Consider the following 24134-nt stretch of genomic DNA (forward strand, 5'->3'; position numbering starts at 1 on the left):
CACTTGCCCTGCGGCAAGTCACCGGACCCCTCCCTCTGTGCCTCCATGTCCCCATCTGTGAAATGGGGTAATGACAGCACCCACCCTATTGGGTGACTATGAGGGCTCAAGGGGCTGATGCCGGTCAAGCACTTGGCACAGTACCTGAAATGAAGTAAGGCCTGGGAAATGTGAGCTCTTATTATCATCATCCCTGGTGCCAGCTCAAATCCCTGCCATCAAAAATAGTCACATGAACACTAGGCAGTTTTTTGCTGTTTACAAACATGCTTGGGTACCAGGAAAGCATCTGCCTGTGCAGAGCCCATACTTGCTGGGTTCCAGGCGCTGCTCTGAGCACTCTACATGAATTAGGTCTTTTAATCCCCAGAACGGACCCACATGGTAGGCTTTATAATTGTCACCTCTGTTTTATAGATGAGTAAACTGAGGCACCAAGAGGCTAAACAGGATCACACAGCTGCAGAGTGACAGGGTCAGGATTCGAACCCAGGGGGACCCGCAGAGTGTCTGTTCCCAATCCCTGAGGCAAGGAGGTATTTACTGTGGCCTCACCCGAGCCTCAAAATGAGCTTGGAGATGTGAGGACGAGGCAGGGAGTGCTTAAACTGCCCAGGGCTGCCCAGCTCCCCAGAAGTGGGGCTGGCAGCCAGCTCCTCTGAATCCTGGTTTGCCACACTTTCCACCATCCCCATTCCCCCCGAGCCTGGCCCAGGGACCCCTCCTTTGTGCCACCTGCTTCCCCAACCCCGACCCTACTCGGTGTCTCCCGTTCCTCTTCGAAAGATACCCCAATGCCAGTTCAGCCCTTGGGGCCTCATCCCCACTCAGCTACCTCCCCAAAGACACAACACACAACACACACACACACACACACACACACACACACACACACACACACACATTCATGTGCACATACTCCCTCAGACCTGGGAGACGGAAGTCCCCTGGAAGGAGGCCCCCTGGAAAGCTCAGCAACTTGGGGGGCCAGAGCCCAGGCCCGTGCCCCTGCCCCAGTGCAGGCCCCAGTTTCCTCATTTTCCCCAGTGCTGTTTCTCACCCAGCCCCCTGCACCTCAGCCTGAGAGGAAGTTGCACAATCCCCTGGGAGCTGCAAGTGTGGCCGAGGATTACTCACGGCGCAGAGGGAACCGCACGCCCGCCCGGAAAGGCTTCACATACCCACAAGACTACCCAACACAGACGGGCTCCCAGCTCCATCTCACCCCATCTCCCCCACTCTGGGCTCCAGGACCCCTACAGTGCGCTCCCTCCTCCCAGACTCAGCCTCTGACAGCCCCCCACTACCCACACAGCCTGGCCTCAAAATGCATAGGCCCTGCTGCACCTGCCCCCCCCCCCCCCAAGATGGAGAGGCACAGAGCAGGGAGAATTTTCAGGAAGCCTACTAGGTCCAATGCAAGCCCAGCCCTAACCTATACACCCTCCCAGCCCTTCCTGGAGACATGTACCCTCTTAGCCCAAAGCCCCACAGTCCACCACCTTCCGGACTGACCACATATCTGCCACCTTGGTCCTGGGCCTTCCCAGGGCTTCCAGACACCCAGTTCACAGTCTTGCTATATAGCCCCACCTTGAAATGGACCCTGAGACCAAGGTTATTCTATGAAGTTCTGGGAAGATAGGAGCCACCATACAATTTTCACTTGTGACAAAACGTTCTTGCTCAACACGTGACTTCAGGGGTTCCTCACGCCCAAAGTACTTCTCTCACAGCCTGTCAAAGAAACTTGACATTTCGCTAGCGCTTCTTTCTGGTGTCTAAGGGAGTCCCACCTTTGATAGGCAACATTCCTTGCCAAGAAAGCCTGGCAATTATTAAGCCATTGTCAGTCACCTAGACCTCAGGGTGGATGAGTTTACTAGACCCTTTCAATGAGAGTATGTTTCAGGGAGACACACTGCTGTAGGAAGAAGATCAGGCTGGCTGTGACCCCTGGAGAAGGCAGGAGATGCCACTAAGGTGAAGCGCGCCCCAGAACAGGGAGGTCAGGGGGGCCCAGGGAGCTCTGACCCAGACTCTGACCCAACCCTGGGCCCTCTCTGGCATAACAACTCTGGAAGGGCACAGATGGTGAGCAGGAGACAGGCCTGGGTGTGCAGAGCCCCCAAGAATGACCTCTGACTCCCATCCCTTACGGTCCAGACTTACAACGGGGCCTCAGATAAAGAGTATGATAGGCACCTCTTATCACCCCACACAACCTTGGACTCCCACCCAGCTCAGGACAAAGTCAGAAATGGTTTTACCTGGGCCCCAGGGCTCCCCCAGAGAGCCCCTCATTTCTGCTGCCCTCATCAAAAAGGCTGGAGCCCTCAGGGCGGTTCCCCTACAGCCCTGAGGCCTGGAATAGCAGGAACCAGGGCGAGCCCACAGCTGGTCACCTGACACCTCCAGTTCAAGGGACGGGGAGCACAGTCAAGAGGGAGGGGCTGGGACCACAAAGAAAACAACCAGCGCAGGCCCCTTTGCAGGGATGCTTCCCAAAGTGTCTACACAACCACCCTCCCCTGAGTCCTGACCACAGCCTCAGGAAGGGGCGGGGGCAGGACCCCTCTCCACCCTCATTTTCCCTATGAGGCTTGAAGCACTGAAGTAGCTTCCCCAAAGCCATGTAGCAAGTTTATGGCAAATCTCAGTTCCTGGCTCTGTTCCCAGATCAGAATTTCTCAACCTCAACACTGACACTCTGGGGCCAGATAAGTCCTTGTAGGGGGCTGCCCGGGGCATTGTAAGATATTTAGCAGCATCCCAGGCTTCTACTCTTTAAGTGCCAGCAGCACTTCCTGAGTTGTGACAGCTAAAAATGTCATCAGACATTGCCAAATGTCCCCTAGGAGGCAAAATCGCCCCCCGGTAGAGAACTATTGCCCTAGGGGACCCGGAAGGATAGGCACCTGCCAATTCTAAGTTGCATGGTATCTTCTGAGGGCTCTAGCCCTATAGCCTTCCTCCTCCTTGGCCAGATGTGTTGGGCAAGAGGGCCTGAGTACTCTGTGAGCTTAGTACCCTCTGGGCAGAGGCTGCCCCATTGCGGGTCTCCTCTGAAGACCATCTTCCTACCCCTCCAACCTCCAGCCCTTCGCTGGCATTCAGTATTATAATAGTCTCTCGGCTATTTTGGTCACAAACTCTTATGAGGAAAAAATGATGGGCACCCCCAGTGCCTGCTTCTTTCCTCACAAACTGCTTATAAATACCAACGTATGGATATATCGTGCGGGTCAGCCAGCATCCACAAAAACAGGTCTACAAAAAAGATGAGAAGGGGAGTGAGATGAGAAGCGATACCCACGATGAGCTTCTGTTACGCACTCACCAGCACGATAGGCATTAAGCAGTCCGCCAACAGCAAGTGTTGGCGACAATATGGAGAAATGGGAACTCTCAGGTGCCACTGGTGAGGAATAAATTGGTACAACCACTTAACGAAACATTTCCTAAAGGTGAAATATGCATTGTACACCCTGTGCTCTAGCAATTGCACTCGGGGTTATCGGCCCTCTGGAGAAGGGTACGCACCGACGCACCAGGAAACACGTACAAGGATAGTCTTAACAGTAGTGCTCACGGTAGCCAAGGAAGGAAAGCAAACCAAATGCCCGCAAGCGGCAGGACGGATGCAAACATGGTGGCAAGTGCATGCCGTGGAATGAACTGCGTGTACCGCCGTGAACGTGGGCTCCGCGGAGCAACGCGGGTGAACTTCACAAACGCACTGAGTGGACAAGACACAACATTAGAGAACATGTTCAGCGTCGTTCTGGCTGTATCAAATTCAAAATCAGGCAAAGCCACACTCTTTTGATAAAGATTGCAGACATCGGTGGTTATGTGATAAGAAAAAGCAATTACTGATTACCAGAAAGATCAGGATAGTGGTTACCTCGGGGGGAAGGGGTTGTGACAGAGGCGAGGCTCACCAGCTGATTTTGGAGGGCAGGCTACGTTCTGTTTCTTCACTGGGGTGGTGGCTGCCTGGGTGTTCACTATTACAATGACTTATTACGGTGTGCATGTACGTTTACGTGCTTATCAGCACTCGTGGTATATTTCACAACAAAACGGGGAGACAAGGGTGGGATATAAATAAACAGAAACAGAAGTTCTACTATTATCTTCTCACACCCGACTTTGAGAACCACTATACTTAGGCCCCACAAACTGGATGAGAATCTACAGCTAAGTCATGGGGCGAGAGTATCCGGAGATGCTCATGGCTGTCTGTGGAGGGGCTCCCCCAGCTGGCCAGGGAGCCAGCTCTGGCTCCTTGCATCTCCCCACCACCACTTTGGGGGTGTCCCAGCCACTGCAAGCCCCTGGCTCCCCAAGGGCAGAGGGCTACCTCAGGCTGGGTGCCCTCACACCCACCTCACTCTGCCCTGGGTGAGATTCCTCTGGACGCCCCCCTGCCCCCCGACAGCAGGGCTCGGAGATTCACACTGGGGGGGCACTGAAGGAGCCCTCTGAATACACCAAAAGGAGGGAGGCAGAAAAAAGAAATTAAGAGGGAGAGAAGGGGTGAGAGAGCAGGAGAGACAGACATACATGCATGGAGGGCCAATGTTCCACATGCAGTGGAAGTCAATGGAGGTAGAGAGGGATGAGGACGTGGGGAGCAGAGGAAAGGGGGAAGAAGGGACGATGCCAGAGGCGGGGGGAGCAGAATCACTGCCCCCAGGTTCCTGGTCAAGTCTTGGGGCTCAGCAACAGGGAGACCCAAAGAGGTCTGAGGGGTTGGGCCCAACTGAGCACCACACCCCCCATGGCCCAGGGCTTCCGAGTACAGGTGGGTGGCCAGCCACCTCCCTGTGGCTCCTTCCCCCTTGCACTCAGCAGCCGCTAGTCCTCCTGGAAGGAAGGACTCTGTCCAGGACTGAGGCTTCCCACGTCTGCAGAGGTGACTCCCAGGTAAGAGGACCCAGGGAGCAACAGAGCTGCCCTTTTGGGGGTCTGGAGGGTGCATAGGGCTGAGCCAAGGTCTCCATGCTTGCATGAGCCCTTTTGTAAACTCTCTAGACCAAGGAAGAATGCTTTTCAGAGCAAAGAGCATACATTCATTTAGTGTGTAATTCTGTACTATCTTAACACCAATCTGCCTTTCTCTGTCCTCTGGTTAGTGAAATTCCCAGTGAGGCTGTCAGCTTTGAGGGAGGAGCTGTGTTCTTATTCCCACCCACCCTGCTTGGCCGGCACAGTGTTAGCTACCCAGGAGGTGCTTAAGGCCATGGGGTGCCGGAGAGCCTCCCTCACGCTCCCCAGGCCTCAGTCCTCTACTCTCCAAAATATAGGGGTAGTAGTAGCCAGCTGGCTACTAAGCCTCCCAGCCCCACAGCCCCAGTCGGCCCACGGCAAAGCCAGCCAGCACCATGCTTCAGGGGCAGCTGAGAACACACCTGGCTAGAGCCAGGAGAGGACAAGACGCGACAGGGGCGGGACAGGATAGTGTGTCACCTCCTGGCCACTCCATACCTCTGTAGGGGGGCTGGGGCAGGTGCTGTCCCAAAACCAATGATAAACAAGGCAGAGGACAGGCTGTGACTTCCCTTGGCAAACAGGAGAAAACAAACCGGAGCCCCACCCCACAGAACCACTAGTAGAACCAGGGGTGGGGGGTGGGGGAGGGGTTGGCAGTGGGGGAGGGTGGCGAAGGGGGGTTGGGAGGGGTGGGGGGGCAGGGAGGTGCTGTTGGCAAACTCTCTACAGGAAGAGACAGATGGTCAGCCCCCAACCAGAGTGAGGCTGGACCTGGATCCTGGGGAGGGCGGGGGCTGGGGGCAGAGCTCCTTCTTGTCCAGCTATGTACCTGTCCCTGAGTTTTAGTACGTGAAGCTGATACCCCGCCTGCAGGGCAGAGACCCTGAGTAAAGCGTTTGCTGTGTCCTCATTTCTGGGCACTTGATGGGGCTCAAGTCACACCCATTCACTCACTCACTCCACAAAGATTTACTGAGCACCCACTGTATACCAGGTTCTCTTCTAAGCACTGGGGATAGGGCGCCTCTTCTCGCCTCCCACTGGGGTTTGCCCAGCTTGTCCAGCTTCCAAGGAAGGAACTGCCCCAAGAGCCCAGGGGTGAACCCCCAAGGTGGCCTGACTATCTGCTGTCCTGAAGGCCCAAGTCCTCCTAGAAGATGATGGAGACACCCTTACATCCAACAGTGACACCTCCTCCTCCCTCCGCCCTCCCAGCATCTCCAGTCTGAGGAAAGGAGAAGGGAACAGCTGCTTTTTGTGCATGTTTTATCATTTTTTAACTTTTTTTTTAACATTTATTTATTTTTTTGGGGGGGAGAGAGAGAGAGAGGGAGAGAGAGAGAGAGAGAGAGAGAGAGCATGAGAGGGGGAGGGGCAGAGAGAGAGGGAGACACAGAATCTGAAGCAGGCTCCAGGCTCCAAGCTGTCAACACAGAGCCTGACGTGGGGCTCAAACCCACGAACCGTGAGATCATGACCTGAGCTGAAGTTGAACCCTTAACTGACTGAGCTACCCAGGCGTCCCTATCTTTTTTTTTTTTTTTTTTTTTTTTAGCAAGAAACACAATTCAAACAGTGATCCAATACTTGCCCACCATGGGGTAGGAAAGTAAAATAACATGATGGGTGTTTCTACAGCCTCATTTCAACAAAGTCAAGGGCCACTCTGGATGCCCCCCCCCACCCCACCCCGTGTTCCAGCAATGCCACTCTGGCTCCAAGCACTTTTGCAGGAAGAGCTTTAGACCCTGCCCCGTGTTCTGATGACTCCTGGGGACAGTGCTGTCCTTTTTTGTCCACCTCATCCCACCGTACTTAAGCAGCAATGATTTTCTGAGCACTTGTCCCAGAGGGTCTTGTGCCAAGACCACAAGGCTGGACAGTGGTCAGTTTAATGGGAGGTGGGGGCAGGGAGGCAGAGTGGGCAAGGGAGGCCGATTATACCAGGGACTGGCGATCACCAAATGGTTTCACAGTGGTCCCTGCCTCGTGGGACCTGGCTTCAGAAAGGAGACAGACCTAAGAGGCCCAAAGCAATCAGAGACCCAGGAGACAGAAAGCTCTTGGCTGGGTAGCTACAAAGCAGCGGGTTCTCAGAGTGTGGTCTGGGGACCAGCAACATTAGCATCTATCTCCCAAGGACTCATCCGAAATACAAATTCCAGACCTACTGGAATTTGCAGACCTACTGATTCCAGACCTACTCAATCAGGAACCCTGGTGGTAAAGCCTAGCGATCTGTGTCTTAACAACTGCTCCAGGCGATCCTGATGCCCAAATTTGAGAACCATAGCCTTGGAGAAAGGGCATCAGAATCATTTGGGGAATTTTTTTAAACTTTATTTATTTATTTTGAGAGAGAAAGGGAGATCACATGAACAGAGAGGGCAGAGAGAGAGGAGAGAGAGAATCCCAAGCAGGCTCTGCACAAACCATGAGATCATGACCTGAGCTGAAATCAAGAGTCAGGCATTCAACCAACTGAACCACTCAGATACTCCCATTTGGGGAATTTTTAACATATTGATGCCAAAGCTCCTCCTTCAAGAGTCACATGCACTAATATATATATATATATATATATATATATATATATATATATATATGATGGACCAAGGATTTGGACAAGGGGAGGGGCACAGAGGAGCGTGTATCAGGAGAAGGGACCAGCATGAACAAGGGCTGGGAGGAGGAAATATGGACTATGGATTTCTGGCAAGTCTGCTGGAATTAGGGATTAATCCCCATGGCATCACATTTTACTTTAGGGTCTCTGCCATTGGGATAAAAGCCAACAAGGAGGCTTGCCCCCAAGGAAGCTGGAGAGGGGCAGGCATGGTCAGACGTCCCTTCTCCCCTCCTCCTCATGCCCACACTTAAGGGCCAGGAAAGAAAGCTGGTGATGACTCTGCCTCTTGCTTCTGCCCCTCTCAGCTACCCTCTGCTGTCACCCCCTGCCCCGTCGCCCCACAGCGAAGCACTTCCTGTGGGCACAACAAGTCCCAGATCCTGCCCTGTTGCTGGGATATCATGGCTGCCTTCGGTCACACTGCAGCCAAGGGGATCTGTACATCTGGTGCAGAGGGGAGGAGGGGCAGGCAGCAGAAGTGCAGGGGAAAGCCATGGGTCAGGAATGGGGAGTAAGTGGCCAAGCCAGATGCTACCCAAGGAATCCCCAGGGCCAGGGCAGGGTGGGGCAGGGGTGCCAGAGATGCTGCGAGCATTGCCAAGTTCCCTCTGCTACCTTGTCAAATGTAGAGACCAGGTGTGGTCAACAGGGAACAGTGGGGGTTGCGGCCAGGGAAGCCACAAAGCGCCCCCCGTAAGGCATTTCGTTTGAGGATGTCAGACGTGCGGCGGAATCCTGTTCGCAACCCATAGGTCTTTTTTTTTTTCTTCACTGGAGCTCTCTATGCCTCCATTTCCTCACTTGGAAATGAGAAATAAAGAAATAAATGAGCCGTAAGAGTCCATTATGATAACACTTTTTTGAGCATGACACCATTCGAGGTCCTGTACATGCAGCGTGCAGCAGAATACTTAGCCCTCACTATAGCACTGTTAGTCTGGGTGTGCAAACAGAGGCACAGCAGGGTTAAGCAGCTTGCCCAGGGCCACACAGCTGGTAAGTGGCAGAGGTGGGATTCCAAGCCAAACAGCCTAGCCCCAGAGCTCATGCTCTTAACAATCTCCTGGCTAGGTGGCACTTAGCTAGTGCTCAGTACATGCTGGCTGTGACTATGTCCCAGGAAAAACTGGCTGGTCACACCACCAGGGCCAGCCTATAGCTACAACTCTACTGAGTGGACTTCAGAAGCACCCCCTACCACACCCCCCACCATACACACACACACACACACACACACACACACACACACACGACACGTCCCTCCCTTTTGGAAGCCTCTCCTGTCCAGGTGCCTTTGCCAAAGATAGGTAGAGGGTTCACATTGGAGGGCACCCCACAGATGATCTAGGTACACAGATGTGGAAACTGAGGCTGAGAGGAGCAGGGACCTGCCCCAGACACATAGCCTGTCAGTGAGAGGACACCAGTATGCTCACGACTTTGGCTGCGGCTCATTCTCCCTCCATAGCCGCTACAGACTTGTCCCCACATCTGAGTAAACACGTGCCTAGTGAGGGCTTTGCTGTAAGTTAATGTGTGAGGTTACCAAGGAGACCCAGGAAGCCTGGTCTGAACTCCTCTCCCCGGGCGGGTCGGGAGAGCTCTCGGTACAGAACTCTGGTCACCTGTGTCAGCAGCTCAGCAGCACTGCCGGGAGACAGGTGCAGTCCTGGGGCAGAGGCCTCAGCAAGCTCCCACCCCTGCTCAGAGCAGGACACCCTGTTGGGGAAGAGAAGGTTGCCAGACCACCCTCTGCCCACCTTTTCGGACAGAACGCCTAAGAAACCCTGAAGTGGTCTTCTTTAGAGATTGAGAACATGGATTTTGGAGTCACTTGGGCCCAGGTTAGAATCTCTACCACTCTGAAGCTGTGTGACTTCAGGCAACTTGCTTAGCTTCTCTGAATCGATGTAATGAAAACAATCATCCCTACTTCGTTCCAAAGAGCAAACACACAATATAAATGTTGGCAACTATTGTTTATAACTTTATTAGGATATTGTTCTATTAAAGCATAGAGACGAGATGAATATTCTAATATCGTGTGATACTCTCATAGACACACACGTACACAATTCATCTGTACACATGTATCTAGATACCTAGAATCTCATAACCACACACACAAAACTCGTATCAATCTCACTCACCCACAGTGGAACACACAGCAACCCTATGGACTCACCGTGTACCAGGCACTGCTCCACCCTGAATCCTCACAAGAGCCCAGAAGGAGCGTGTGTTTGTCTCTCTCTTTTTTCAGATGAGGATATACACCTTACATGCATATGCACTTGCTGCATCCTGGGACGTGGACACTTCTGGCAGCACTGGAAATCCCGAACTCCCTCCCTCTGGAGCAGAGGAGGTCAACCCAATTTCCACGGTCATCTCCAGGGCAGCCCCAAGCTGGGCCCCAAGTGCTGACTGCCCTCCATCCCTAGGACAAAGGCCCAACCTGGCTTTCATGCCAGCTGCGGTTGGGGAACCCCCCTGCTGCCTGCTGCCGGCAGAAACCAAGTTGACTTTGAAAAGGAAGAGACAGAAGCCAGGGGGTGGCTGAGCCACTCCCTGTGGGGGCAGGTGCTAAGTAACTCTATAAACTCCAGCTAATGATACAATTACAGCCATAAACAAAGCTCCAAGAGGAATCAGGGCCAGAAGCCAGACCCTCAAAGGACAGCCAGGCCTGAAGGGTGGGAGGCTGAAAGGGGGCCTCAATGGCAATGGAGGTGGGCATTGGGTATCCCAGCATCCCAGGCCCCTGGATGGGCTCCTGCCTGCCCTAGCCCACCCCCTGTCCATCTGACTGTGAGTCACCCTGCCATCAGCCCTCAGAAGCCCGGCTAGTTTTCCATGAATGTAGTGTTCACCTGAGGGGATGTCCCCTGCCCCATGCCCTGCACCACTTCCGTGGGAGCTGGAATAGGATTCTGATTTGTCTGCACCTCGCAGAGGGCAAAATAGCACTGTAGCTGTAACAGGCCTTGTAAACTGTAAGTAACGTTGGCCCCCTTCCAGAGAAGCCAGCACAGAGTCACCCAAACGGCACTTCATTTACACTTTCTGGTTCCCAGTTCTTCCACCCCAGCAGCCGGGGGGGGGGGGGGGGGGGCAGGCAGAAAGAAGGTGGCCAAGTAAATTGCTTTTACCCATGACTGGGTAAACTGAGGCATGGCACCAGCATACCAGCAGACTACCACGCACCACTCTCCCCTCCATTGTGTCTAAGACTGGCCTTTATCGCTGGCATCTCTCCCCCAGACTGTGATCTGCCTGAGGGCAGGGCCTAGAGGCTGTCCACCAGGCTGGGCACGGAGAAAGCCTCAGCGCGAACAGGCTAAGGAGCCAAGAACTACGTTCTGATCTGAGCCAACCTCATCTGGCCGCCCAAGAGGAAACCAGAGCTACCTCCTCCCCCCGCCCCAAGAATTGCCAGGTCTTGGGCCAGTGGAATCTTGGACCGGGAGGGTGCAGGGGCCCGAGCCCACATCGGAGAAGTATCACTCAGGGCCTGCATCGGCCTTGCCCCTTCCCTGCTCAACTAAGACCCCTCACTCAGGGTGGGGTCTGGGCGGCAGTTAACACTTCTCCGGCGGACGCAAAGCCAAAGAAAGCACTGCATTCAACGCCAGTCCGAAACCGTTCGCGCCGAACAGTCCCCAGAACAGACGGGCGAGAGACTCCCGGCTGGAGTGGACTGTGATGGGAAGGGCTCCGCGGTGAGCGGCCGCCAGAGAGCGGGGAGGGGAGCTCCGGGCAGTGCGGACGCGCATGCAGACGAGCCCCGCCCCGGGCGCCCTCCCTTCTTCCCCCCCTGTGCGCGGGGCTGGGGCACGCCAGGCGGCTGCGGCGCGAACCTGCTCGCGCAAACCGGAGCAGCTCGGGGCAGCCGTGCGTGAAGCCAGAACCCCTGGCCGAGAAGGGGCCAAGGGGCGGGAACGGAGCTGACATCAACCCTCTCCCTTCAAGGAGGGAAGTGCACGCGCGGCGCCCGCGTAGCTGACCCGGGTTCGGGGAGGTGGGGAGAAGACTGAGCGCGGACTTAGGGGGCGGGGCAGCATGGGGTTGGGCGGTGCGAACTAAGGGAATAAGGGGAAGGGGGCGTGTTTTCCGGGATTCGGGACCTAGAAGGTGGGGGGTACCCGGGGACGGGCAGATGGCCGGGAGCTCCCGGGAAAGTAAAAAGAGGGGCGCGCGGAGGGCGAGCTCTGGGCGTGGGGCTCCCACAGGTCGGGGAATAATGCAAGGAGGAGAAAAAGACAGAGCTCAGGGATACCAGGGGACGCGGGCAGCGGCGGCTTCTTCAAGACACCGAGGGAGAAGGGACGGGAAGGGGGGGTGGGGAGGATGGTACTTCCACCCGCCCCCCTCCAGCCCGGGGGCGTGGCGCCGCCCCGGCCCTCCCACTCCCCCGGACCATCCAGGTTGGGCCTGGCCGGGCCAGACTCGGCCCCCGCACACCTCCCGGGCCTCCGGCGCCGTCCCCCGTACCACCCGCCCCAACCGCCTCCGGTGGAGAAGGAGTAGGCGCAAGGCCCACACGTCCCTCAAACTTGTTGCAAGTTCACTCCCACGCCTCCCGCCCCTTCGACTCCCAGCTCCGGAGCCGGGAAGGCCCATGCCCGCCCCGGCCCCTCCCGCCTGGTTACATAAGGTCGCAGAGAAGCCGCCCCCGGCCCGGGCCTGCAGTGAGGGGCCGGAGGAGTTCCTGGGCTCGGCGGGCAGCGCCGCTCCGGCCATGTGCCCAACGTCTCGGGCTAGACGGACAGCGGGGCGGGTGGCGGCGCGGCGCACACACTCCCTGTCCCCTCTTCAGCCGGCACCCCCATCCACCCACCTGTCTCCCGGACCCACAGAATCAGGGCGGGGGAGCCTGGGTCCGGGGTTCCCAGCCTTCCGCTCACCCTTTGGCCCTCGGTCCCTCTCACCTATCTCTGAAGGTCAATCCGTCCGCCGCCTGTCCCCCGCGGCTCCGGCAACTTGTCCCAAGTTCAGGTGTCCGGCCCGCGAGCTGCGCCTGCCGCCCCCTCCCGGACTCCTCCGGCTCCGCGCCACCGGGAAGGCCCGCCCTGCCCGCCCTTTCACGCTGCCGTCGGCGCCGCCGCCGCTCCCTATGTCCAGCCCGCGGCCGCCGCCTCCGCTGTCACCGAGCCCCGCGCCCGGCGCCAGGGCTCCCACTGTCAATCCGCACCCACTTCCCGCCGCGCCCGGCAGAGGGCAGCACACGCCCCCCCGCGGTCCCGCCCCGCCCTGCTCCGCCCCTCGAGGGCCTACCGCGGCGCCCGCGGGGAAATGTAGTCCCTCCCGTCGGTTCTGCCAGGCACGCCGGGATTTGTAGTCCCACTCTGCGGGCCCTGGCCTGGGTACGGGGGACTTGGCATTTAACTTGGAACTTATGTCGCACTTGGTTTCTGCCCCTTTTGCAAGTTTTTTTCTCTTCTCAGTCAGTGATGCCACGCACTCCAGCTCCCTATGTACACCCTGTGGCCTCTCTGACCCCAAGGAGAGGCCTGCAGGAGGCTGTCTTGCCTGGAGTCTAGGAAGGATATAGGGTGCCAGATAGTGTGCTGTTGCTATAGAAACGACTGCATGGCAAACCTCAGTTTCCTTCATGTTTGGGAGTGGAATGCCAGACTTGGATCTCGTGCTTTCACCCCTGCACCTGAACATAAGGGACAAGGCTGGGGTCAGGCTGATCAAGGACAGCATGGAAAAATATGTCCAAGGAGCCTCCCTCCCTCCCATTATGAGTTTTCCAATTATACCCCTCCTCAAGCGTCATCAGTCCTACCTGGCTGGTGACCCCCACCACCATGCTACAGGGAAACATTTTGCAGATCTACTTCATGTCATTCCCCTGTTGGAAGTTACATAGCTCTGAGCTACCCTTCTCTGCTTTCCCCACTTCCTCCTCTGCCCAGTACCACGTAGCCCCAGATCTGTGGGTCTTTGGCGGGTGGCTCCTAAGGAGAACAGGAATGAAATCTAGAGGGAGAAAACATCTTCCCTTGTTCACTTCGTTACAACAAATGGGCTTGATTTCCCGGTGATTCCAAGTAGCTATTGCTCTTGTCCACAATTAAGGGCCAGCCCTTCTTCAAACAGACCCCGGGGTGTAAGGGTCTAGGTGTAAATATGATCAGTTTCACTCAACCCAGACCTTCTGAGGCCCTCTTGGAAACAGGTTCTGGGGGGCGCCTGGGTGGCGCAGTCGGTTAAGCATCCGACTTCAGCCAGGTCACGATCTCGCGGTCCGTGAGTTCGAGCCCCGCGTCGGGCTCTGGGCTGATGGCTCAGAGCCTGGAGCCTGTTTCCGATTCTGTGTCTCCCTCTCTCTCTGCCCCTCCCCCGTTCATGCTCTGTCTCTCTCTGTCCCCAAAATAAATAAACGTTGAAAAAAAAAATTTTTTTTTTAAATAAAATAAAAAAATAAAAAAAATAAAAACAACACGCTGGCCAACATGGAAAAGAACTATTTATTATGAGAGAAAACCCAAAATCTAGAAAAAGAAGGCTGAGTCCAGAGAAGAAGCACACAGAGAAGCTTGGGGTGAGGGATCTAGAGGAAGAAGGGAGCCCAGGCGTCCAGGCACTCAGTCTAGGCGGCAATGGCAAAGCCCACCCTCTTGTTGCCAATGTCGAAGATGGAATAGTAGGACCTGAGGAAGACGTCCCCGAGGATCCACAGGGGCTGGCCACTGCTAGAGGGCAGGTAGGTGGCCTGGACTCTAATGGCACAAATGTCATTTCCCTGCACAGAAGGGTAGCACACATTCACTCATGCATGGACAGAGCCCTGCTCAGCCCTGAGCCCCAGGCCAGGAGCACAAACGCAGAAATGAGTGAGCCAGACGTTCTGCCCTTGAGCGCTCACAGGCCAACTGAGCCCCCAGAGCTGGGGCGGTGGGAGAGAGGTCTGGAATGGGTAAATGCACACTGCGGTAACCATCTATAATCTCCTCTCCCCAGGTTCCCCTCCGCCTCTCTTTTGCTCCCCATTTGGAGTAGGTCAGCCTGGTTGGCAAAGCCTTGAAGCCAGCCCAACTTGGCTTCCAAACCTAGCTTCACGCTGACTGGCTGTGGAGCCTTGTGTCAGTGTCTTACCCTCTCTGAACCTCCAAGTTTTCACTTGTAAAATAGAAATTAGCGCCTCCCTCCTTGAACGCTGTGACACTCCGGTGGGACAGCGTAGGCAAACGGGGCTGGTCACTAGCTAGTGCGCCACAAACAACCCAGTGCCCCTCCACACTGATTAATAATAATAATAAATAACAGACGACACTCTTCTGTGTCACAGCCTCGTGCCCGAGAAGGGGTTTGGAATCGGTGGGTGGACAACGTGAGGCAGCATTGCCAGGAGCTGGGAAATGGCACGTGGTGAGGAGACCCAGCGCTTCCGGCTCCCAGCCCCTCCTCACACCCAGTCACATCCCTGCAGACTTACTCTGAAGAGGTACGAGGAATATGGCAGGGAGAACTGCACACGATTGATGAGGAAGGTCAAGGTGGGCAGGCTCTGGACGTTGTTACAGTCCACCATAAACTGCAGAGAGGAACGGGGCCCAAGGGTCTCATCGTCCACATCAGAGGACCTGCCAGCCCCACCTCAGCCACCCCGGCCCCCCTCCCCCACTCGGCCCCACATTCCAGCTCTCTTGCCTGGCAAGTGTTGAACCAGTTTCCTTTGAGGAGCTGAAGCTCCAAGGAAATTTTGCTGAGTAGTAACCTCCCCATGTCCCCTCAGGACAAGGTGCCAGCCTCCCCTGAATCCGCCTCCGGGCCCACAGCCCCAGGCATCCCAGAGCCCCCTACCTCCAGTGCTTCGGGGCAGCTAGAAGCATGGAGGCCAAGAGCCGGGCTATTCCTGTGCCGGAGGAGGATCATAAATGCCTCCTGGAGGGTCTCTCTAAAAGAAGGGGGATGTCTCCACCAGACGCACCTGTCCATACTGGTCCGCCTGGGCCCCTGTAGCCTGCAGAAGGTAACTCAGGTACTGCTGGGGAACCGTGAGCAGAGATGTGCCTGTGTCCACAATGGCCTCGCAGCCCTGGGAGCACCAGCCGGTGGCATGGCCACCAATGAGGAACCTGAAGGTGAGGAGACGAACCCCCTCAGCACCCCCAGCTCAGGGCAGCTGGGAAGTGGGCTTTCCCCACCATTGAGGGACAGACAGCTACAGCCGTAGAATCAAGGTGCACCTCAGAAAAGTAGGACTCTGCAGAGGTCAATCCAGCCATCCCCCTGACTTACACCATACCAGACTCTACCCAAAGCCACCTAACGGGTCATGGAATGTCTTTCTTACCAGTTCCAAGGAAGGTTCTAGAAACACTGAAAGCCGGGGTCACTGATTCTTTGTGAGTACGTTGAGCACATTGATCCCCCCACATACATCCCAGTTTCTAATCTCTAAGCACATAGTGTTGGACCACAGGGTCTATGTTTGGAATTCTAAGACCTACCCTGTATGTCGTCCCCACCCCACCCCGTTTTTCCAGGCTGAGCTGGACCTTCGATCTCCAGCAGAGGACAGCTGTAGCTTTGTGGGGACAGGCCTCAGAGGTCCTCTATCCCCACCTGCCAGCAGTACCTTCCTGTGTGTGTCCATCTCTGTGTATTTGTGTGTGTGTGTGTGTGTATGTGTGTGCGTGTGTGACATGAAACGCCTGAAAGCCTGCCCACGTGCCTGGGACCCCACCATAGACTCACTCCTCAAAGCCAATCTGCCAGTAGCGCTCCTGGGTGACGGGGGCCCAGTAGATCGGACCCCTGTGCAGGCTGTGGTCGATCCCCCCGAATATGAGAACTGCTCCTTTCTGAGGGTTCATCTGTCTGCAGAAGGCAAAGAGAAGAGTGAGTCAGGGAATGACTATGGAAAAGATTTCCTACTGAGTAATCACTCTCAGAGGGAAATAGAGGTCCTGCCCTGGCTGCAGGCTGGGGGGGGGGTCCCCGAGGTGGGTCTGTGTCTCCCCCTCAGATTAGGGCTCCCTGACAGCATGGCTGTGTCTCTTCCCTCAGACTGGGGCTCCCTGAGATTGGCTCTGTCTCCCCCATCAGACTCCCCGAAGGCAGGGCTGTGTCTGCCCGTCACAATGGGACTCCCCATGCTGTGTCTACCCCTCACACCGTGGAAGCCTGAGGGAAGGGACTTTTGTCCCCCTTTTCGACTGTAGCTCCAAGCTGAGCCCCTCAGCATTCCCATGCCTCAGGTTCCAGATACCACTGTCCCACAAGGCCCTGCTTCAGAGAAAGCCACTGGTTGTATAGGTTCCCTGTACACCCCCCTCCCCCCCACCCCACATGCCCTTCTCCTGTCCCTTCCGCTTCTTGCTGCTTGGTGTCATATGTCAGTGGGAGCCTGACACTGAGCCCCACTTGTCATTTTTCTACTGGGACCGGAGGGAGGTAGGTCCTTGGCAGAGAGGAAGGGAGGATTTTTCATGTGTGTTTCAGCCTCCCCTGGTGGTTGAACCTGAGTGTGGAATTGGACAGAGTTCCTAAGGGCTAAACTCAAAGCTAATTGTAATCAGAGGTAGAGAGTTAAAGTCTGCAACATTAGAAACAGAGTAATGTTGAAAGTCAGAGTCAAGAGATTAAACCCCAGATAGCAGATGCTGACTATCTCCAGAAGGTGGCTGACTAGCTCTGGAGAGGAAAAGAAGGAAAGTCCATTCCAGGCCACTCACCCCTGCCCCCACCCTCTGGCTCCTGGGCCATCGCTTGTGTGTTGTGAGGAAAACAACTTGTCAGGGGCAAATGATGAAGGTAGACCAGAAGGCTCCAGAATGTGGCTAGAACAATAGATCAAAGGAGATGAGGCCATCGATTATTATACAAAAGAAGTGTCCAGGTAGAAAATATTGGCTCAGAAGGCAATGAGCTAATGGAGGCTCTGGGCAGCAGGTAAATCCAAGATGTATCGAGAATCAGCAGCCACACTCAAAGCTAAGTTCACCCAGAAGAGGGAAAGATTTTGACCTGGACTAGAGATGCAAAGAAAAGTCAGAGTGAGCTGGGGACAGACGCAGGGATGGGGGAAAGGGTGTGGAGTGAGGGACAGTTCAGAAGCCCAGGAAGAAGGGGCGCCTGGGTGGCTCAGTCAGTTAGGCGGCCGACTTCGGCTCAGGTCATGATTTCGCGGTCTGTGAGTTTGAGCCCCGCGTCTGGCTCTGTGCGGACAGCTCGGATCCTGGAGCCTCCTTCAGATTCTGCGTCCCCACTCTCTCTCTACCACTCCCCCACTCATGCTCTGTCTCGCTCTGTCTCTCAAAAATCAATGTTAAGAAGCCCAGGAAGAAAATGCTAGACATGGGAGTAGCTGGAGCCATTCCCTGATGGGAGCCCTCCAAACCCCAAAGCATTGAGCCTCACCCTTTTCCAGGGTCTGGGGGAAAACGGAGGGAGTTGCCTGGGAACTAAGGACACGCAAGCAGTTTCTTACCTGCCCAGGTAGAAGCTGAAGACTGGGCTGGAGAGGACACCTGCCCGCAGCATGCCCTGCAGGGGGGTGGTGGTCCTACCCTCTGCCAGGGAAGGGAAGGCCAGGCCCATGATGCCATCAAACTTTGCATGGAGGAAATAGGGACTTGGCTCAAGCTCACTCAGGCCAAACTGCTGGTTGAGAACCTGGATGCCCTGGACCTGGAGGGGGCGCGGGGGATGAAAGGTGATAAGTGTAACTCTACCCACCCCCCCCAAACCTTCCCCCCGCAGAGGCTCCCTCGATCATCCCTCCATCGCCTTTGCCCCTTGCCTTCTTGACAGGTCTCACAAGAACCACTTTCACTCTCAAACGGCCTCACTGAGCACTGCCGCACACCACCCCCCCCCCCGGCCCCCGCCCTTCATCTTCCCCCAGCTTTAAGCCTCTTAAGGAGAGGACCAGGTGTCCTGGGTGCCTGGCACATGATGCAGTCAGGGAGGGCCGGGTGACTGCACGAAGGAGCCCTGGGGGGTACTGATTTCCCGGCCTGTACGCAGTAAAGCGCTAGGAGTTTTCCCATATTTTCCCGCATCTCCGTCTGACCTCCCATGAGACGGTGAGGTCTGTGAGGTTCCCACCCGGGTCAGAGCCCCAGGGACAGTCCCCGCGTCCCGGGGCAGGGAGCAGCCTGCCACGTGGCTCACCCTTAGAGTGTCAGAGCCGTAGATGCCTCGGAGGCCACCACTGCCGTATCGCACGGAGAAGATCTGCCCGTTGCTGGAGTAAGTAGAGGACGCGTTGGAGTTGAAGTGGGAGTGACCGGCTGCAGTGGGAGGGAGGGTTTGGGGAGGCAGGCTGGCAGGGGGAGGAAGGTCCACCTATGTCCCAGCCTGTGCTCACATCCTGGGGCCTCAGCATCTCTGGCCACAGAGTCAAGGGGTGGCCAGCCAAGGGGGTTCCCAGCATTGGCCTCAAAGCCCCCTCTGATTTACAGACCCTCGGGGGTGCCCTTTGACCGTGACCCTCCGGGGCAGGATGCATAGAATCCCTCTCCACCTCCCTGGTTCCCTTTATATCCCCACCCCACCCCCATCAGCTGTAGGAGCAGGTGAACCCCAGGGCATGCCTGCACTCCCCCCACCCTCGCCCCATCAAGAAACTGGTCATACCAGGAAGCTGAGAGATTAGGAACAAGGCCAACGAGGCATTCTTGGGAGAAAAAGTGTCAGGACCCAAACCCCAAAGCTCTGGCAGGGACCAGGGCAGCCTTAAGGAGGGGAACCTGGCCTGTCTTGAAATACAACGGCAAGGGGGTGCCGGGTGGCTCAGTTGGTTGAGCGTCCGGCTCTTGATTTTCGCTCAGGTCATGAGCTCACGATTCGTGCTATCAAGCCCGGGGTCGGGCTCTGCGCTGACAGTGTGGAGCCTGCTTAGGATCCTCTCCCTCCCTCTCTCTCTGCCCCTCCCCTGAATGCTCGATCTCTCTCTCTCTCTCTCTCTCTCTCAAAATAAATAAACAAAAACATTAAAAAAAAAAAGAAAGAAATACAACTACAATACAGGGACCACATCCTATACTGTTGTCCCATGTGTCTAAGGAGACTCTCAATGAGAACTTCGTGAAGAGTGGAGAGAGTGGAAGAGAAAGAATGTTGTAGATGCTGGTGGGAGGGAATGGCCTTGTCTGCAGTGAACAGAATGGAGCAGAGAGAAGTGGGCCGGACCGAGCAGAAGGGTCAGGCTGGAGCAGGTGAAGGAACCCTCTGCACACGTGTGGGTGAGAGGGAAGGCAAAGTAATCACCCAGCTCCACGGCCGGCCTCTTCTCCTCTCTGTCTTGCACACACCCCTTGATCCTGGCCAAGTCCCTGACTCTCAGGATTGAAGTGCCCTGGCCTCACAGTCCCTCACCGGCCACCTGTCCTTGCAAGCCCAGCACTTACCACAGGCCTGGCTCTGGCAGTGGACAGAGGGCACCCACAGGCTGGAGGAACCAGTATCAAAAAGGACAAGGAAGTTCTGCGGAGGAGTCCCAATGCTGATCTCACCAAGGTAGAGACTCTGGGGGGGCCATGGGGCAGGCTGTTAGCTCTGGAGGGATCCAGGGACCCTCAGGCCCAGCCAGACCTCCATGGACAGAGCCCCTGCCCTATAACCCACACCAGAGGGAGAGGCCCGAGCCTAGCTCCCGTACCTTCCCAGAACACAGAGCCCTTCAGGCCAGTCTGACAGGCCCCAGGGGCTTGATGGGAGGGTGCAAAGTGGATGGTGCAGCACACCCCCAGGGCCTGGCCTCAGACTTTGCCGGTAGAGAGAGGGAGCCCCCGGGAGGGCGTCAGGACTCACATCCAGGAAGGCCAGGGGCTCGTAGACGGCACTGAGGTTGCCAAAGTGGTACTTCTGCACAGGGTCGTGCTTGGGGGTCCTCAGGAACTCCCCCAGTAAGCCCTTCTCCTTCATGGTCTCCCAGATGGACTCTCGTTTGCTCAGGGGGACTCTGCAGAGGGACTGGGGTCAGGACGGGGCCTCCCTCATTCCTACAGCACCTCCGATGGTCCCAGTCCCTTCTCCCCCCCACCCACCCGCCTCTCCATCTCCAGCCACATGCCCCAGACTCCCTGCTCCTCTGTCCCGTGTGCCCATCTGCTCTGGCTCCAGCTCTGGCCCTTTCTCTCTGTCTCTGTCTCTGTCTCTTTCTCCCTCTGCCTCCCTCTTTGCCTCTCCCTCTCTTCTTTCAAAAATCTTCTCAGGACTTGCTCCAAGATTCAGAAAACAAATACCTCCCACCCATGCCTGCCCACATCTCATCTCAAGGCTCCTCATCCTTCCCTGGCCCTCTGTTCTCAGGTATCCCATAAATTCCTTCCCAGAAAGGGGAGGGGACTTCGGCCATTACCCTTGGCAGGATATACGCTTGGTCTTTTATGTAAGCTCTACGTGCAACGTAGGGCTTGAATTCAGGACCCCGAGATCAAGAGTTGCGTGCTCTACTGAGTACGCCAACCAGGCAGCCCAGGATATGTGCATTTATAAGAAAGACTTCAGAGATGGCAGAGCTCCCCCCAGATCCTCTGCTATGGTGGTCCTCAGGCACCTGACCCCGGCTGATGTGACAGAGCATGGGTAGAGGGGACAGCACTAGACTGGGACTCAGAAGACAGGGTCCCAGGTCTGCCCACATTGCTAATCCCCTAGCCTGGGGCTCATCACTGCTCTTCTCCAGACACCAGGCAATGCGGAAGTTGGCCTGGGTGGTCTGGGGCCCAGATCAGCTCCGGAATTGGAACTTCTGAGTTCTGGGCTTCTGCCCCCATCTCCTTGGCTGTCCTCCTCCAAGACCAGCTTGCTGTCATTACATAAGGGGCCTCTGTGGGTCCACCCAGGCTCGTTCCAGACTCCAGAAGTGCTGCTTCTTTCTTTTCTTTCCCCATCTGAATCCCCATTCCGTCAGGACCCCTCATTCTTCCGAAATTCTTAGCTACAGCCATTCACATTGAGCTGTGAAAACTGACGATTGCTTGGCTCACCATCTCGACAGAATTTGCATATTGCAAACAGATCTCTCAGAGGAGCTGGAGGCATCAGTCTTTAAGGGTCACATAGCAAGCAGCGTGCAGGCCGGAGCGCTCTGGAGGTCCTGGATGCCACGCCCCCTGCTCCCTTTCTTCCGACACCTTACCTGGCACGTAGACATCACCTTACCGCTGCTTCTGCTTCAATGATTGTGCCATCTGCGCTATAAATTTTGGGCCTTAAGGGAATTTTTAGCAAATGTCTGCCTATCCAGAAATAATCATTCCTTTCTGCAGGAGGAAAGCAATCCCGCCATCCGGGGTCTGTTTGGACAGCAGTCACCCTTATTACCCTGTGCCGGGTCCTTCTTTTCTCATCAGAGGGGAAAGCGCTTCTGCTTTTCCCTTCGCCCAAAAGTGCAACCACCAACAGAATTAAGTCTGCAGAAAGGCGTGTGGCCCCAAGTTAAAGATTACAGGGGAAAACCCCAGGATGCTGAAGACAATGAACACAAAGCCCAGGAGAACAAGAAATGAATTAGCCCGCGCAATCACAAGGTGTGCGGCCTCTGCTTTTGTCACCAGAGATAGCATCACTCACACAAATTGCTGAGATGTTTTGCAGATCCACACCAGGGAAGGGAATGACCACCCAGTCACAGTTGATGAAACCGGACAGACCAGGGCCGGAAAGACAAGTCAATCACTCCTGAAGTTGACCCGCTCCCTGACCCATCAGAAGAACCCACGACTCTCAGCCCCCTACCCTGCGTTCAGCATTAACGCCCCGTTCTCTGAGTCGTGTAACGCCAGTAAAGAAGCCTGTCTTTCTTCACCGTGAATGCTCAGTGTCTGTCTATTGTAAAGGCTTGCTGGGCATCTAATGGACAAACTCTCCTTTGGTTCAGTTGTAGACGTTTCCTGAGGGCAAAGGTTGTAGCCCCTTCCGCCTCGGACGCCCCAACCCACACCTGCTCCGGCAGCCAGGCCCCAGACTCACTTGACCACTGCGGCCTCCAAGAGCTGGAGGCTGGCCAAGGCCACCACCATCCACTTCATGGTTCTTGTTCCCAGCTGGCCACAGAGGGAGAGCCACTCCAAGTTGACTGTTGCAGTGGAGGGAAGGCCCTGAGCACTCCTTCTGCCTTTATACCCCCCGGGATCGAGCCCAGTCCCTGCCTCCCGGCCCTAGGCAAAAGTGTGACCTCAATCCCAAGTGCACCCTGTGCTCCGGGTGTCTGTGGTTTCTGTGCGTTTTCCTTCTGGAGGGTGGCCACAGAGCACTTTCTTCTTCTTCACTTTTTAATACAAGCAGAGGACGCCAAACAAGTGTGCATAAGAGTTGCCATAAGATGGGCTGGTGAGGATTTCTTCTTGTCCAGGAACAGTGGCATGATGTGCGCATTTTGGGGTGAGGGCCAGAGTCAGGTAGACTGAGGGCCGTAGGGCCTCCACGGGCAAGTTTTCACATCCTTAACACTATTGCCATTTTGGAACATATAATTTTTAGGGGCGGGCGGGGGGGCTGTCCTGTGCACTGTAGATGTCTAGCAGTATTCCTGACCTCTATGCACGGGATGTCACCAGCAGTACCCTAGTTGTGACAAACAAAAATGTCTCAGGGCATGGCCCAGTGTCCACCTAAGGGGCAAAATTGTTGAGCATCCCTGGTCTGGACACGATGCACTCGGAAGTCTGGCCAAATCCTGGTTTCCAGCACCCCCCAAGACCTCGTGGGATGCAATTTGGTTGACTGGGGGATTTGGGGCCGGTACCTGGGATGATGGTAATGACCATGTGGTAGTGAGGGCGGTGTTGATGGTGGCGATGACGGCAATATCCTTAGCTCTAAAGCAGGTGCTGGGGCTGAGATGCCAGTGGCTGAGGTCAGAGCTATTTGCAGCAAAAGGGGGTCAAATGGAGAGATTGTCATCATGGTTCAGCAGGTGCTGGGGACACACCCCTGATGTAAATTACACTGGCCCCTGGCTGTTCCACTTGTACTGATTTGCAACAAAGGGAGGCCTGGGGCAGAGGCAGAGGAGGAGGGGACAGCCAGAACTTGCCTCTGTTCATTGTCTCTCTTCTCCAGCCCCATTAGACTTCCCCTGTCTTTAGCGCTCCTGAAATGCCTGTGTCCCCCAGGGCTGTCACGTGCTGCTTTTCTGCCCCTGAGTCTAGTCAACCCAGGCCTCTCTCCCTCGTCTCCTGGCCCTCCCTGCTTCCTGGCTACAAGTTTCTCATTGCCTGAGATGATCCGGAGCTGGCCCAGTGTGCACCAGCCTGGCACAAGAGAGCGCCCACTTTGGGGTGAGTAGAAAAATATCCCCGTGTCAAAACGCTCCCTGCCCCCTTGTAGCGCACACTCAGGGCCCCAAACACATTTGTCAGGCCCTCAAGCCCCACACCAAAGGCCACAACCGGGCCTGCAGACACTGACATGACCCAGCCGGTGGGGGGTTTTCTCCTTGGCCACCAGCATCCACCGTCCAGCCAGAGCCCCAGAGCCTCCCCTAGTCCTACGATGTGGGGGGGGGGGGGGGGGGAAGAGGGCACTAGAGGTCTTC

At 55.9% G+C, this 24134-nt stretch overlaps 2 protein-coding genes across 2 annotated transcripts in view; both read right to left on the bottom strand.

Annotated features, from left to right (window-relative positions):
• The window catches only part of TFEB (transcription factor EB), a 54322-nt gene extending 41564 nt beyond the window's left edge, over positions 1 to 12758 (bottom strand). The window contains exon 1 of the mRNA XM_045498167.1: positions 12559 to 12758. The gene's annotated coding sequence lies outside the window, so the exon portion shown is untranslated. The remainder of the gene's footprint in view (positions 1 to 12558) is intronic.
• Positions 12759 to 14088: 1330 nt separating this feature from the next.
• On the bottom strand, positions 14089 to 22626 carry PGC (progastricsin). Its single transcript, XM_045498169.1, has 9 exons — positions 22568 to 22626; positions 20402 to 20552; positions 19999 to 20116; positions 18761 to 18879; positions 18075 to 18274; positions 16340 to 16462; positions 15570 to 15717; positions 15075 to 15173; positions 14089 to 14381 (listed from the first exon to the last, which is right to left on the bottom strand). Exons 1-9 carry the CDS (start codon positions 22624 to 22626, stop codon positions 14229 to 14231), a joined length of 1170 nt encoding a protein of 389 aa, XP_045354125.1. The 3' UTR covers positions 14089 to 14228.
• Between the last annotated feature and the right edge of the window lie 1508 nt (positions 22627 to 24134).

The sequence above is a fragment of the Leopardus geoffroyi genome, chromosome B2, assembly GCF_018350155.1.
Source record: "Leopardus geoffroyi isolate Oge1 chromosome B2, O.geoffroyi_Oge1_pat1.0, whole genome shotgun sequence".
NCBI classification, from domain to species: Eukaryota; Metazoa; Chordata; class Mammalia; order Carnivora; family Felidae; genus Leopardus; species Leopardus geoffroyi.

Coding starts and splice junctions, on each gene's coding strand:
- PGC (XM_045498169.1), bottom strand. CDS start 22,626: ATGAAGTGGATGGTGGTGGCCTTGGCCAGCCTCCAGCTCTTGGAGGCC. Junction 18,275..18,760: donor ACGGCTCTGACACTCTAAGG/GTGAGCCACGTG, acceptor CGCCCCCTCCAG/GTCCAGGGCATCCAGGTTCT. Junction 16,463..18,074: donor TTCAGCTTCTACCTGGGCAG/GTAAGAAACTGC, acceptor TGCCTTCTGCAG/ACAGATGAACCCTCAGAAAG.